Genomic DNA, 17,893 nt, shown 5'->3' on the forward strand with positions numbered 1-17,893 from the left:
CGTAAAAATCAGTTGCATTTCTATACACTAATAAACAATCTGAAAAGGAAATTAAGAAAACAATTCCATTTACAATAGCATCAAAAAAATACTTAGCAATTAACTTAACCAAGGGGGTGAAAGACTTGTACATTGAAAACTATAAGACATTTCTGAACAAAATTCAAGAAGACATAAATAAATGGAAAGACATTCCACGTTCATAGATTGGAAGACTTAACATTCAGATGCCAATACGCCCAAAGCAATCTACAAATTTAATGCAATCCCTATCAAAATCCCAATGATGTTTTTGCAGAAATAGAAAAATTCATCCTAAAATTCATATGGAATCTCAAGGGACTCTGAATAGCCAAAACAATTCCGAAAAAGAACAAAGCTAGAGGACTCACATTACCTGATTTCAAAACTTACTACATAGGTACAGTAGTAAAAACAGTGTGGTATTGGCATAAAGACAGACATACAGAGCAATGGAACAGAATAGAGAACCCAGAAATAAACTCTTACATATATGGTTAAATGACTTTTGACAAGGGTGCCAAGACCATTCAATGGGGAAAAGACAGTCTTCTCAACAAATGATGCTGGGAAAACTGGATATCACATGCAAAAGAATGAGGTTGGACCTTTATCTTACATCATATACAGAAATTAACTCAAAATGGATCCATGACCTGAATGTATGACCTAAAACTTATATAAACTCCTAGAAGAAAACACAGGGGAAAATCTTCATGACATTGGATTGGCCAACGAGTTTTTAGATACGCCACCAAAAGAACAGGAAACAAAAGAAAAAATACACAAATTGGATTTCATGAAAATTTTTAAAAATTGTGCATCAGCAGACACTATTAGAGTAAAAAGGTGACTCTCAGAATGGGAGAAAATATTTGAAAATCATATATACGATAAGGGATTAATATCCAGAATACATAGAGTACCCCTAAAACTTAACAACAAGAAAACAAATAACCCAATTAAAAAATGGGCAGATGACTTGAATAGACATTTCTCCAAAGAAGATATACAAATGGCCAAAAATCACATGAAAAGGTGGTCAACGTCACTAGTTATTAGGGAAGTGCAAAGCAAAACTACATGAGATACCACCTCACACATATTAAGATGGCTACTATCAAAAGAACAGAAAACAACAAGAGTTGGCAAGGATGTGGAGAAATTAGAACCCTTGTGTACTGTTAGTGGGAATGTAAAATGGTACATCCACTGTGAAAACAGTATAACGGTTACTCAAAAAATTAAAAATAGAATTACTATATTATCCAGCAATTCCACTTCTGGGTATATAACCAAAAGAACTGAAAGCAGGTTCTCAAAGAGATATTTTTACACCCACGTTCATAGCAGCATTATTTACAATAGCTAAAACATGGAAGTTTTATCTTCCAACAGCAGATGAATGGATAAGCAAAATGTGGTATATACATACAATGGAATATTCTTCAGCCTTAAAAAGGAGGGCAATTCTGACACATGCTACAACATGGATGAACCTTGAGGACGTTATGCTAAGTGAAATAAGCCAGTCACAAAAAGACAAATACTGTATGATTCCACTTATATGAGGCACCTAGAGTAGTCAAATTCACAGAGACAGAAAGTAGAATGGTGGTTGCCAGGGCCTGGGAGGAGGGGGAAATAGGGAGTTATTGTTTAATGAGTAAAGAGTTTCAGTTTTGCAAGATGAAAAGAGTTCTGGAGATTGATTGTGGTGATGTTTGCAGAATACGAATGTACTTAATACCATTGAAGTGTATACTTAAAGGGAAAGATGATAAATTTTATGTTATGTGTATTTTACTGCAATTAAAAAAACTGGAAAAAAGTTTTATTGGAACACAGCCACATGCATTTGTTTATATATTGTCTATAGCTGCTTTTGCACTATAATGACACAATTGAGGAGCTGTGACAGAAACTGTGTGACCCACAAATCTAAAATATATACTATCTTGTCCTTTAAGAAAAAGTTTGCCACTCTGAATTAGATGAAGACTGGTGGCATGCCTACAAAATCTGAGGATGACATAAACTGGGAGGAGTAGTTAATACATTGCATGATAGAATCAAAATTCACAAGATCGGAACAACTGAAAAAAATAGGCTGTAACAATCAAGTTGAAACTTAACAGCTTACAAAGCATGTGTGAGATAATAGAAAATATATATTGGTCTCTGCCCCCAGTTCCTGGCACAGAGCTCCTAAAACCCTTGTAATTTCCTAAGTCACAAGAACACTAGGGGCATCTCTTATTCTAATATTTGGCTTTTGACCCAGTTCCTGACACAAGGCTTCTAAAACTCTTGTACATTCCTAAATGATAAGAGCACAGGAGTATCTTTTGTACTACTGAGGTGACTCTGGGTGGGCTCCTGGATGGCTTCTACATGGGGGCTGGTCACCAGAAAGACCAAGCCATGATTAGAAGCTTGGAATTTTCAGCCCCACCCCCCTACCCATCCTCCAGGGAGGGGAGAGGGACTGGAAATGGAATTAATAATTGACCATGCCTACGTGAGGAGGCCTCCATAAAATCCCAATAGTACAGGGTTCAGAGAGCTTGCAGGCTGGCGAACACATCCACACCAGAGGGTGATGCACCCCAACTCCACAAGGACAGAAGCTCCTGTGCTTGGGACCCTCCCAGACCTCGCCCATGTACCTCTTCATCTGGCTGTTCATCTATATCCTTTATCATATCCTTCAATAAACTAGTAAATGTGTTTCCCTGAGTTCTGTGAGCCGCTCTAGCAAATTAATTGAACCCAACGAGGAGGTTGTTGGAACCTCTGATCTATATCCAGTTAGTCAGAAATATAGGTGGATAACCTGGGCTTGTGACTGGTGTCTGAAGTGTGTATGCGTGTGTAGAGGGCACTCTTGTGGGACTGAGCCCTTAACCTGTGGGATCTGATGCTATCTCCAGGTAGATAGAGTCAGAATTGAGTTGAACCGTAGGACACTCAGCTGGGGTCACAGAGAATGGCTTGGTGTAGGGAAAAACCTCTACTTGGTGACTAGAAGTGAAATGTTTTGTGAGTAGTAAAGGAGACTCACAGGGAAGAAAAACATAGGAGAAAAATACAAAGGAGGGAAGAACTAGGTTTTTCCCTACAACAGGAGAGAAAAAACGAGTTTTTTCCTTTTAGTATGGCTATCGGGTACATGGTCAACCATAAAAGTGGAGGATGTGAAATTCAAGGATTAAGAGCAACTGATATTGTAAAGATCTAGTTTTGTAAGCCCAATAAATTCACTACATGTTGTGCCTGCCAGAAAAGAGCTAATTTAAACATTGGCTGCATTAAAAGAAACATAGGATCTAGAACAGCGCTGTCCAGCAGAACTTCCTGTGATAATGGAAATGTTCTCTATCTGTGCTGCCCAATAAGGTAGCCATTAGCCACAGGTGGCTACAGAGACTTGATATATCAAGTATGACTGAGGGACTAAATTTTCAACTTTGTTTAATTTTAATTAAATTAAATTTAAATAGCTATGTGTGGCTAGTTTCCACCATATTGGATAGTGCAGGTTTAGAACATTTAGAACATGAAAGGTATATACATATATAAGTGTTAGATCATATCTGGAGTATTGTGTTCATTTCCAGTTAGCATACTTACAAACTGGAAGTGACATCTAGGAAGTGACCATATTACATCAATGTTAGAATGAACTGGGGAAGGGTTGTGAAGTAAAAGATTTAGATGTTACCATATGGCAGAACTAACAGCCTTGGAAATTACTGGAAAACATGTATCAAGTCCATATGAGGAAGAATTTTGTGTCTCAGTTTTGTAAAAATATAATGATGATGATGATGATAATAATAATAATAATAATCCCCACTTCCATAGGTATTCCAGAAGAGGCTGAATGACTTCTCATCCAAGAAGTCATGTGTCAGGTAGATTGGTCTATAACAATGGTTGGCAAACTACATATAGCCTGCAGGCCAAATCCAACTAGCCATGGACTTTGGTAAATAAAGTTTTTTCAGAACACAGCCACTTCCATTCATTTATAAATCCCCTACGGCAGCTTTCACACTATAACAGCAGAGTAAAGTAGGTGTGATACAGACTTTATGGTTTACAAAGCCTAAAATATTTACTACCTGGCCTTTTACAGAAAATGATTACTGATCTCTGGTCTAAAATAGTGGTTCTCAAATCAAAAAATACCTGGAGACAAATGAAAATGAAAATACGACATGCCAGAACTTATTACAGCAAAAGCAGTTCTAAGACGGAAGTTTATAGCAATACAGGCCTATCTCAACAAACAAGAAAAATCTCAAATAAACAATCTAACAATGCACCTAAAGGAACTGAAAAAGAAGAACAAACAAAGCCCAAAATCAGTAGAAGAAGGGAAATAATAAAAATCAGAGCAGAAATAAATGAAATAGAGACTAAAAAAACAATACAAAAAATTAATAAAACCAAGAACTGGTTCTTTGAAAAGATAAACAAAATTGACAAACCTTTAGAGAGACTCACCAAGAAAAAAAGAGAGAAGACTCAAATAAGTGAAATCAGAAATGAAAGAGGAGAAATTACAACGGACACCTCAGAAATACAAAAGATTATAAGAGAATACTATGAAAAGCTATATGCCAACAAATTCGACAATCTGGAAGAAATGTATAAATTCTTAGAATTATACAACCTTCCAAAACTGGATCAAAAAGAAATAGAGAATTTGAATAGACCAATCACAAGTAAGGAGATCGAAACAGTAATCACAAACCTCCCCAAAAATAAAAGTCCAGGACCAGACGGCTTCCCTGGTGAATTCTACCCAACATTCAAAGAAGACTTAATACCTATCCTTCTCAAACTCTTCCAAAAAATTGAGGAGGGGGGGAAGCTCCCTAACTCATTCTACGAAGCCGACATTACCCTGATACCAAAACCAGACAAGGACAACACAAAAAAAAGAAAATTACAGGCCAATATCACTGATGAACATCAATGCAAAAATACTCAACAAAATACCAGCAAATCGAATACAACAATACATTAAAAAGATTATACACCATGATCAAGTGGGATTTATTCCAGGTATGCAGGGATGGTTCAACATTCGCAAATCAATCAATGTGATACACCACATTAATACAATGAAGAATAAAAATCACATGATCATCTCAATAGATGCAGAGAAAGCAGTTGACAAGATACAGCATCCATTTATGATAAAAACTCTGAATAAAATGGGGATAGAAGGAAAGTACCTCAACATAATAAAGGCCATATATGAGAAACCCACAGCTAATATCATCCTCAATGGTGAAAAACTGAAAGCTATCCCTCTAAGAACAGGAACCAGACAAGGATGCCCACTCTCACCACTCCTATTTAACATAGTATTGGAAGTCCTAGCCAGGGCAATCAGGCAAGAAAAAAAAATAAAAGGGATCCAAACTGGAAAGGAAGAAGTGAAACTCTCACTATTTGCAGATGACATGATTTTATATATAGAAAACCCTAAAGAATCCACCAGAAAACTTTTAGAAGTAATAAACGAATATAGTAAAGTTGCAGGATACAAAATCAACATACAAAAATCAGTGGCGTTTCTATACACTAACAACAAAGTCGCAGAAAGAGAAATTAAGAATACCATCCCATTTACAATTGCAACCAAAAGAATAAAATACCTAGGAATAAACTTAACCAAAGAGGTGAAAGATCTGTACACTGAAAACTATAAAACATTGCTGAAAGAAATTGAAGAAGACACAAAGAAATGGAAAGATATTCCGTGCTCTTGGATTGGAAGAATTAACATAGCTAAGATGCCCATACTTCCTAAAGCAATCTATAGATTCAATGCAATCCCTATCAAAGTTCCAGCAACATTTTTCACAGAAATAGAACAAAGAATCGTAAAATTTATATGGAACAACAAAAGACCCGAATAGCTAAAAGAATCCTGAGAAAAAAGAACAAAGCTGGAGCTGATTTCAAATCACAATCCCTGATTTCAAAATATACTACAAAGCTACAGTAACCAAAACAGCATGGTACTGGCACAAAAACAGACACACAGATCAATGGAATAGAATCGAAAGCCCAGAAATAAACCCACACATCTATGGACAGCTAATCTTCGACAGAGGAGCCAAGAACATACAATGGAGAAAAGAAAGTCTCTTCAACAAATGGTGTTGGGAAAACTGGACAGCCACACGCAAAAAAATGAAAGTAGACCATTACCTTACACCATACACAAAAATTAACTCCAAATGGATTAAAGACTTGAATGTAAGACCTGAAACTATGAAACTTCTAGAATAAAACACAGGCAGTACGCTCTTCAACATCGGTCTTAGCAACATATTTTCAAGCACCATGTCTGACAGGGCAAGAGAAACAATAGAAAAGATAAACAAATGGGACTACATCAAACTAAAAAGCTTCTGCACAGCAAAGGAAACCATCAACAAAATGAAAAGACAACCTAACAATTGAGAAAAGATATTTGCAAACCATACATCTGATAAGGGCTTAATCTCCAAAATATATAAAGAATTCATGCATCTCAACAACAAAAAAACTAACAACCCAATTAAAAAATGGGCAAAAGATCTGAGCAGACATTTCTCCAAAGAAAGTATAGAGATGGTCAACAGGCACATGAAAAGATGTACAACATCGTTAACTATCAGGGAAATGCAAATCAAAACTACAATGAGATATCACCTCACGCCCGTCAGAATGGCTATAATTAACAAGACAGGAAACAACAAGTGTTGGAAAGGATGTGGAGAGAAGGGAACTCTCATACACTGCTGGTGGGAGTGCGAACTGGTGCAGCCACTATGGAAAACAGTATGGAGATTCCTCAAAAAATTAAGGATAGAACTACCATATGATCCAGCTATTCCACTGCTGAGTATTTATCCTAAGGACATGAAAACACCAATGCGTAAAGGTACATGCACCCCTGTGTTCATTGCAGCGTTATTCACGATAGCCAAGACTTGGAAGCAACCTAAGTGCCCATCAAGGGATGAATGGATAAAGAAGTTGTGGTATATATACACAATGGAATACTACTCAGCCATAAGAAACGATGAAATCCAGCCATTTGTGACAACATGGATGGACATTGAGGGTATTATGCAAAGTGAAATAAGTTAAAGGAGAAGGTCAAATACAGTATGATCTCACTCATTAAGTAGTAAATAACAACAACAACAAACAAACACATAGAGACAGAGATTGGATTGGCGGTTACCAGAGGGGAAGGGGGGAGGGAGGAGGGTGAATGGGATAATTAGGCACATGTGTGTGGTGATGGATTGTAATTAGTATTTGGGTGGTGAACATGATGTAATCTATGCAGAAATAGAAGTATAATGATGTACACCTGAAATTTATACAATGTTATAAACCAATGTTACTACAATAAACAAAAAAATTAAAGAAAGAAAAAAAGAAAGAAAGAAATAAAATAGTGGTTCTCAGAACAACCTGGAGAACTAATAAAGAATACAGAGGTCTGGGCTTGTTGGAGTAAGGTAGGGCCTGACCTCTATATTTTTATCAAGTTCCCTAGTGATTATTATTATTATTTTTTAGGGGGGCGAGGAAGATTCGCCCTGTGCTAACATCTGTGCCAATCTTCCTCCATTTTGCACATGGGATGCCTCCACAGCAAGGCTGTTGAGTGGAATAGGTCCGCGCCTGGGATCTGAACCCACAAATCTGGGCCACCGAAGTGGAGCACGTGGAACTTGAACCACTCAGCCATGGGGCCAGTCCCGTGATTATTTTTATAAGAGTTTTATTTAGATGTAATTCACATACCATACAATTCATCCATTTAAAGTATACAATTCAGTGGTTTTTAGTATATTCACAGAGTTGTGCTACCATCACCCAATCAATTTTAGAACATTTTCATCATACCAAAAAGAAACCCCATATCCATTAGCAGTCACTCCCCATTTTCCCCCAACTCTCACAGCCCTAGGCAACCATTAATCTACTTTCTGTCTCTATAAATGTATCTATTCTGGAAATATCGTATAAATGGAATGATACAATATGTGGTCTTTGTGACTGGCTTCTTTGACTTAGCACAGTATTTTTAAGGTTCATCCATGTTATAACATGTATCAGTACTCTGCTTCTTTTTATTGTCAAATAATATTCCATGGTATGGGTACACCACATTTTGTTTATCTGTTCATCAGTCAATAGACATTTTGGTTGTTTCCACATTTGAGTATTAAGGATAATGCTGCTATGAACATTCGTATACAAGTGTTTGTATGGACATATGTTTCCTGTTTAACTCAGGAGTGGAACTGCTGGGTCATATGGTAACTCTTTACTTAACTTATCGAGGAAGTAACAGACTATTTCCAAAGTGGCTGAACCATTTTACATCCCCACCAGCAGTGTATAAGAGTTACAATTTCTCTACATCTTTGCCAATATTTGTTATTATCTTTTTGATTATAGCCATTCTAGTGGGTGTGAAGTGTTTTCTCATTGTGATTTTGATTTGCATTTTCTTGATGGCTAATGATGTTGAGTATCTTTTCAAGTTCTTATTCCCCAGTAATTCTGATGCACACTGAAGTTTGAGAACCACTAAGGGGTCTATAAGTACTTTAATGTCCCTTTTGACATTAATGATCACATGAAGCTATAGTCAGAGAGGTATATCACTTGCAGAACTGCACTTGCTCATGCCTTCCTGTTCCACATGACACTGGCCTGCAAGTTAACCTAGTCTAACTCTTGTTTTATAAAGCCCTATCTTGTTCCTTTTTCATTTTTTTTTAAATTTTTAATATAAATTTTTAAGTTAACTTGACTATCGATTGTTTAAATCATTAAGCAAGCAGTTCCATCTTCTAATTTGATCAGCACAATGGCAAATACATGCTCTGTGAATATGGGTGGATGGATATATATATATATATATATATATATATATATATATATAAATGGAAACTTTAGAAAAATGTTAGTCTTTAGAGAAAAGAAAATCAATTCTTCTGTACCTATCGTGATCCATCAGCAGTTTAGCAATGTTCAGACAGACGTCTAAGGACATGTCAAGATGTAGTATTTCCATGACAGCTAACAAAGAGAAAAAATAAAATAATCATATCAGTTTCATTTCGGAGGAAGCTTAAAAGCTTAGTTATTTTCAATAATTTTCCTCTGTTCGAAATCTACTTTCTATTTGTTTGCCATATACCATGTCTTGCCTAACAATTGATCAAAATCTTTTTATAAAGTAATAATATCCAATGCAAGAGAGAATGCAGTGAAACAGGCACTTCTATATGGATGACAAAATAACCTGGTACAATCCCTTTGAAAAGCAATTTGGCAATACTATATGCTAAGAACACAGTGGTTAAACGTTTTGGGTCTGAAGTCAGATGGACCTATATTTGAAACCACTTGCCACCTGTACAGCCATAGACAAGTTACTTAATTTTTCTGCACCTTAGTTTTGTCATCTGTAAAATGGGGAATATATCACCAATCTCAGGGTTGTTGAGAGGGTTACATGAGATAATGTATATAAATTACATAGCAAAGAACCTAGCACTTAGTAAGCATTCAATAAATGACAGCTGCTATTATCATTATTCCCTTTAATTCAGAAATTGCACTTCTGAAAAGTCATCTGAAATAAATATGGGGAAATGTTTATGAACAAAGATATTAAAAGCAGTGTAGATTATAATAATAATAAAAATGAAATATACTCTGAGTGTCCACTATAGGGTAGTGATGAACTACTATACAACCATTAAAATTGTTGAATATGAAATAACATGGAAAAAATGAATATGCACTAATATGAAAAATGTTTATAAGATTAGTAAGTGAAAAATCTGAAAACAAACACTGTATGTACTATATGGTCACAATTCTGCAAAATAATTAAATTAAACTAAGAAAAAATACTGAAAATAAATCATCAAATTGCTAAAAGTGATTGTGTTTAGATTAATTATTTATTAAAGAAACAACCAATGAGTGTATTCTCTGAGCCAGGAACTGTTCTTGGTGCTGGGAATTCAGCAGTGGACAAAACACACAAAAATCCCTGCTATCAAGGAACTTATATTCCAGTGGATGATGGGACTATGGATATTTTTAGTATTTTCCAAAAAATTTCCTTAATGAGTATGTGCTACCCTTTCATAATAAAAAAAAATGTATATTTTTTAATTTCCTATTTTTCCTATTCACATTTTCTATTACAAAAAGTATCAGTGAAATTCTAATGCCAGCAGTTAGGTGGACCATTCTAAGAGTGAAGCACCTTCACTAGCAAAGAAATGAACAGACTATAAAAATGCAAGTTTCATACATTCTCTCAATACAACGAAGTAAAAGATAATTTTATTATTTTAAACTATAGCAAACTTGGATTCCGGGAAGTCTCCTAATTTGTAGTCTGACACTACAACTTCATTACTCTGAATATCAAGAGTATCTAGATGGAATTACATAAAAACAATTTAGGAATAAAGAATAATTTTACTTTAAACTCTGCTTCTTATCTACATTTTGATAAAAACTATAATGGGGAATTCTAGTCCAAAATTAATCAACCTCAAATTAGGTGACTCTGATAATCTCTCTGGTCTTCCCATATTGTTTTAGTTTGAGTAAGCCTATTCCTTTACTTGGTTAGTTGGTTTGTTTATTCTCCTAGTGCAAATAAGTAGAGTTGTCTTCCTGGTTCTTAACATTTTTCGACCTGTGTATACTGAGATGATATAGTTACCTAGAGATCCAAAATTCTCTATACATTTCAGCTTCTGTGGTCTCTTAGTAATTGGCTAAGATTCCAGAGGTCACAAAAAGTTTCAGCTGTACTAAACTAGCACTAAACTTAGAGCTACTTGCAAACTTGATTATTGTCCTACTTATTACAAATTGTTATTATTTATTGGATAATCAGTTATTATACTAACATATAATTTTATATAGTAAAAATAATGCAGCTCTATAATGCAACTATATTTTTATATAGTATAAAAATTAAAACATGTACACATTAAAAGAATTTAGAGTAAATTATTTTTATGACTAAACATAAGTGAAATACTGTTAAGGGGCCAGCGTGCATAGACAGATTTTTTTGCCTCACTCTATATGGTAGTAATAACAGCAATAATAATAACTACAATAATAGGTAACATGTATTTCACACTAACTATGCACCAGGCATGGTGCTAAATGCTTTATATACATTTTCTCAAAGGATTATCAAAACAACACAACGAGGCAGACATTATTATTATATCTCTTTTAAAGATGAAGAAACTGAAGCACAGAAAAGGTAAGTGAATTGCCAAAGACCCACATCTGTATAGCAGGATGTTTACTTTGTGATGTGTGCATTCTAGTCCCTGAAGAATTTTTAAAAACAAATAGAAATGTTTACACAAATAATTACAAAAAGCAGAGCATTACAAAGCCTTTTTCCATCAATAGATAATCTTTCTTCATGGTAGTAGAGAACTTCAGAAAAGTTGTTAGACAGCTGCAATTTTCTGCTAGACTAAAAATATCTGATAGCTTTTATTCAGCTCTTTTTTACTACCTGTGACATTTGCTACCATTCTCTCTTCTTTCTCTTTTCCTTCCTGGCTGACAATCTTCTCCCTTTCCTATGTGATCAATTTTCTTGTCAGTCACATCAAATTATACCTTTTGTTAGTAAACTACAAAAGATCTTATATTCAACAAATTGGTAGTGATATTTCAAAATTGTGTGCTCTTCACACACAGAGACGATACCTTCAAGGAGTTCTTCATTAGGTATTTCGCCCTTCAAGAGGATTTTCATCTTTAAGAAAAGCCCAGCTGGATTTAAATATTCCTATTTTAAACAAAGAAATAACAACAATATTAAAACTGCGGAATGTAAAAGGCAATTTTCAAGTAATTGCCTGTTTCATTCAACCACAGCAGGCCTAACTCATGATCAAAGGAAATCAAAATTATAAAAGATCAGATCATAACATCCGGTCCATCCTCGAGGATATTTTCTGGTATTTTATTCAATCTAAATGAAATAATACAAGGAAAAGAACATGTAAGCATTTCTATTAAATGGCAAGCATTTAATGGCAAGGTCAATACTTAAACTGTGCAAATATAAGGCCACATTCTTGTCTCAGTAAGCAAAATCCCAAATATCAGCTTTGTTTTCTTTTGAGATTTTAATAACAACTAAGGTCCTTTGCAAACAATAATTGAATGAAATAGAAAACGTATTGCCTTTCCTATAGGATACGCCTGTCATATTTACTATTAATAACAATGTAATCTGGTTTTTCCAAGTCCTTGTTAACTGATCCTAAGCCATCTGTGATCTCTTCCCTGGTTCCACTTTTGTCTGACAGGGTACTTCTTTAAACAGCTGGCTAAGATTAAAAGTGCAGCCTAGGCCCACAGAATAGAACTTTTCTCTCTACAAAGCCAATTAGCCTCTACATGAACATTGTACTCATTAGCTGAAACTCTGCAAATAATTATAGCTATTCATGTGTGAGATGCCTTAAAAATGGAAAGTCAGGGAAAGTAAGCACTGGTATTATAAGGGTTTACAAATATAGATTACATCAAAGAATTCTATTACAATAGAATTCTTTCTATTACAAAGAATAAAACTAAGGTTGCAAATTTTAATTTACTGCATTACCACCTTTCCTAACGGGCATGTTGGAATATGTCTTGGGTTCAATTTCCTTTTACCTTCAGAGATGTACAGTTCTTCCAGACCTTGGCAGGATCTGTGTTCCTTGAATCTATTATACTCACACAAGTTAACATTCTGTTTTTCTCTTTGATTTCATACCAAACAACTCCAGAGAATGGACAACACTTTGCTTTCGTTGTGTCATCATCTATTCACTTCCAAAAACATTTGCACTGTATTGTCCATCCTTACTGTATCTTGGATTACACTTTCAAAAGTCATGACTGTGTACCTGTTTAATCCATCAGCTTTCTGCCTACCATCAATATCCTTGTCTTCTGTGTAATTTTTCTCACTCTTTTTCCTTCAATTTTTGTTTGTTTGTTTTTTTCTTTTTACAAATGGTTATTGGGAAACAGGATCCAGGTATAACAAATTTTCAGGGCGAGTACTGTGAATCCTGTTTTGCAGAAGAGGAACCTGAGGCCCAGATGGAGTAACTTACCCATGGTCACACAATTGGTAAGTGGTAGAGTTGAAATTTGAATTCAGATCTCTCTGACTCTAAAGGCCATAATCTTTACACTATAATATGCTGCCTCCCTTGAAGCTCTTTCTACCCTTGGTCTGCCTACTGTTACACTGTCCAGTTCTCCTGCAAGCTCCAAAGATGACGTTTTCATTTTTTTTAGTATGAAGTATCATACACACACACACACATACATACATGATTATATAAAACATATATGTATAGTTTACAGAATAATGATAAAACAAACATCCATGTACTCACCACCCAGGTTAAGAAACAGAACACTACCACCACATTAGAGGCCTCCTATGTACTCTTCCCATTTGCGCCATCCTCACTCCCCCACAGAGGTAAACAGCACCCTGAATTTTGTGCAGTAATTCCCTTGCTCTTCTTTATAGATACTCAATATACTTTTTAGTGTTTCCTGCATTTGAATGTCATTTAAACAGAATCATAATGTAGATAAATTCTTATGTGACTTGCTTCTTTCATTCAATATCATAATTTTGAGATTCATTTATGTTAATGTATGAAATCAATTTATTTGTTTTCATTACTGTATAGCATGGTCCTCAAAAGGTACTCCCTGCATCAGCATCACCTAGAAACTTGTCAGAAATGCAGGCCCCACCCCAATCCTACCGAATCAGAAACTCTGGGGGTGGGGCCCAGGAAATTGTGTGTGTGTTTTGTTTCAGGAAAATGTGTAAAATCATTATTATTGATTTGCATTATGAAAAGTTTCCATCTCAACATAAATTCTAGTCCCTGTTTAGTAAGATAATAAATTAGAAAATTGTGTTTTAACAGGCACTCTAGTTAATACTTATGCATACTAAAGTTTGAGAATGACAACTGTATAGTGTTCCATTATATGACTATACCACAACTTATTTACTGGTTCTACTTTGGACATTTGAGTTGTTTTCAACCCAAATTCTATCATGAACAATCCTGACATTAGCTTTCTATACACTTTTCCTAGTATACAAATGCAGAAACTTTTTCCTAAAGTATATACCTAGGAGTGAAGTTGCTGGGTGGTTGAATATGGTTAAGTTCAACTTTATCAAGTAATGTCAAACTGTTATCCAAAGTAGTCGTATCAACACTCAAAAAAGTAGGAATAGAAGGGAACTTCCTCAATCTGATAAAGAGCATCTATGAAAAACCCACAGCTAACACCATACTATTTCAGTGTTTCACCAGCATTCGCCCTACAATCAGGAACAAGACAAGGATGTCCACTCTTACCACTTCTGTTCAACACTGTAATGAACATTTATTGCCAGGAAATTAGGGAAGAAAAAGAGACAAAAGGCATCCAGATTGGAAGGAAGAAGTAAAACTGTCTCTATTTGCAGATGATGTGATCTTGTATATAGAAAATCCCAAGGAATCCAATAAAAATTATTAAAGCTAAAAAATGAATTCAGCAAGGTTGCAACATCAATATTGTAAAAATCAACTGTATTTCTATATACTAGCAATGAACAACCAAAAGTAAAGACAATAATTCCATGTATAATAGCATCCAAAAGAATAAAATACATAGAAATAAATTTAACAAAAGAAGGGCAAGACTTGTAAACTGACAACTACAAACATTGTTGAAAGAAATTAAAGATGACCTAAATAAATGGAAACACAGCCCATGTTCCTGGATTGGAAGACTTAATATTGTTAAGATGGCAATAATCCCCAAACTGATCTACAGATTCAATGCAATCCCTATCAAATTCCCAGCTGGCTTCTTTGCAGAAATTGACAAGTTGATCCCAAAATTCATATGAAAATACAAGAGATCTAGAATAGCCAAAACAATCTTGAAAAAGAACAAAGTAGGAGGACTCATACTTCCAATTCCAAAGTGGTATACCACTTTACACTGACATCAGTTGTGGATGAGAATTCCCAGTGTTCCACATCCTTGCCAACATTTGGAATTATCAAACTTTTAAGTTTTTTCCAATCTGGTGGCTATTTTACCTTCTTTGATGCATTCTTTTTATCCTCCTAGCCCTTTACTGTGAGTCCTGCCTAACAGTAAGCTCTTATAAAACTAAATACTCCTTTTCCTGTATTCTCTTCTTCAGGAATCTTACCCACTTTCCAGGCTTCAAATATCATCTCTTAGGTAAGAAAATTTGTTGCAAGACATTTTTTTGGGTAATAACTTTATTGAGCTATAATTCACATACCATATAATTCACCCATTTAAAGCACACAACTCAATGGCTTTCAGAATATACACAAAGTTGTTTAACTGTCACCACAATCAGTTTTAGAACATTTTCATCATCACAAAAAGGAACCTCTACCCTTTGGTAGTCATTCTTTATTCCCCCCAGTGCCATCTCACCCCAAACCCTACGCAACCAGTATTCTACTTTCTGTCTCTATATATTTGCCTATTTTGAGCATCTCATATATACAGAATGATACAATATGTATTCTTTTGTGGCTGGTTTCCTTCAATTAGCATAATGTTTTCAAAGTTCAGTAATGTTGTAGCATATATCAGTACTTCACTCATTTTTATGTCTGAATAATAATCTATTGTATGGATATACTACATTTTGTTTATCTGTTCATTAGTTTATGGACATTTGGGTTGTTTCCATTTTTTGGCTATTTTAAACAGCGGTGCTGTGAACATTCATACACTAGTTTTTGTGTGGACACATGTTTTCAATTCTCTTGAATATGTACCTAGGAGTAGAATTGCTGGGTCATACGGTAACTCTATGTTTAACTTTTTGAGGAACTGTCAAACCGTTTTCCAAAGTGGCTGCACCATTTTATATTCCCACCAGCAGTGTATAAAGGTTCTAATTATTCTACATTCACATCAACAATTGTTTTTGTCAATCTTTTTATTACAGTCATCCTAGTGTGTGTATAAATTGGTTCCTCATTTTGTTATTAGTTTGCATTTCTCTGATAACTAATGATGTTGAGCATCTTTCCATGTGCTTATTGGCCATTGGTATATCTTCTTTGGAGACATGTCTTTTCAGATCCTTTGCTCCTTTTTAATTGGGTTGCTTATCTTCTTACTGTTAAGTAGTAAGAGTTTTTTTTATATATCCTGGATACTAGACACTTATCAAATATATAATTTTCAAATATTTTCTCTCATTCTTTGGGAGGATCCCATGGGTTGTATTTTCACTTTCTTGATGGTTTCATTTGAAGCAAAGATTTTTAATTTCATTGAAGCCCAATTTCATCTAATTTTCCTTTTTCGCTTGTGCTTTGGTGTCCTATCTAAGCACCCAAGGCTTCTTCAATTTCATTGTACCAATAAATTTCAAAAATAACTTTGTGAAACAACATAAGGCTACCAAATTTTAATTTACCCTCAAAAAAGGATATTTTTAAGTACTACTATCAGTTCCAGTTCCAGCCAAGATGGAGTATGACAACTATAGCCTATATCTTCCACATCCTCACAGAAAGATTGTAGTGAGGCATCAAAACACAGAGAAGTGAACTGTATGGGAGTGGTGAGTTTCCTGGGGTTTTTTTCTCTTTTATCTAATGGTATAGAAAGTTCATCTTCTGCCTAATCTCTGAATGAGGCCAAAAAAAAAAAAAGTTTGGATGATTTTTTTTTTGGCCTGGAGAATTTTTAACAGGCTCTGCCTTCATGAAGATATGGAGTTCAAATTTATACTACTCACGTGGTCCCAAAACTGCCAAGCTGAAAAATCAAAATAAAAGTAGCCAAAAGAGTGATACTTTTTGGACATCTGGCTAAGGCAAATAGAAAGCTTCTTTGTAGGGCCATGCCCTCAATCCAGGTTGTACAGGATTCTAAAAGAATAACACTAAAGACAAACTAACAATCCAAAATTACAAAGCACAGGAGGAAATATTTCATACTAGCAAGAGTCAGGAGTACTATGAACAGCAGGATCAAATTGTTTCCAAGTAACTTGGCTGCATCTCATAATAAAGCTCAACAATATTTATAGTATTATAAAAATATCCAGCACCCAACAATGCAAAATTCACAATATTTGGCATCCAATGAAAGACTATGAGACCTGCAAAGAGGCAGAAAAACATGATCCATAATGGGGAGATAATCAATTGAAACTGACCCAGAAGTGACACAGATGTTAGAATTAGCAGAAAAGGACATTAAAAGAGTAAGTATGACTATACTTCATATGCTCAAAAAGTTAATCAGAGACATGGAAGATGTAAAAATGGCCCAAATCAAACCTCTAGAGATGAAAATTGCAAAATCTGAGATAAAAACTATATGAGATGGTGTCAGTCCATTCGGGCTGCTATAACAAAAAAATCATAAAGTGGGTGGCTTATAAATGTCAAACATTTATTTCTCACAGTTCTGGAGGCTAAGAAGTCCAAGATCATGGTACCAGCAGATTCAGTGTCTGGTGAGAGCCCACTTCCTCATAGACAGCTGTCATCTCACTATAACCTCACATGGCAGAAGAGGTGAGCGAGTTCTCTCTGAGGCATCTTATATAAGGGCACTAATCCTAATCATGAAGATTCTACTCTCAGGATGTAATCACCTCCCAAAGGCCCCACCTCCTTATACCATCACCTTGGTGGTTAGGATTTCAATGTATGAAATTTGGGGGGAC

General features: G+C 35.1%; 1 protein-coding gene across 5 annotated transcripts in view; it reads right to left on the bottom strand.

Annotated features, from left to right (window-relative positions):
- The window catches only part of TEX11 (testis expressed 11), a 353,243-nt gene that overhangs the window by 185,671 nt on the left and 149,679 nt on the right, over positions 1-17,893 (bottom strand). For all 5 annotated transcript variants that reach the window (XM_058536116.1, XM_058536115.1, XM_058536118.1 and 2 more), the window contains 2 exons: positions 11,830-11,911; positions 9,060-9,138 (listed from right to left, as the gene is read on the bottom strand). In XM_058536116.1, coding sequence (XP_058392099.1) covers positions 9,060-9,138; positions 11,830-11,911 — 161 coding nt within the window. The remainder of the gene's footprint in view (positions 1-9,059; positions 9,139-11,829; positions 11,912-17,893) is intronic.

This window comes from Diceros bicornis, chromosome X (assembly GCF_020826845.1).
Source record: "Diceros bicornis minor isolate mBicDic1 chromosome X, mDicBic1.mat.cur, whole genome shotgun sequence".
Taxonomy (NCBI): domain Eukaryota; kingdom Metazoa; phylum Chordata; class Mammalia; order Perissodactyla; family Rhinocerotidae; genus Diceros; species Diceros bicornis.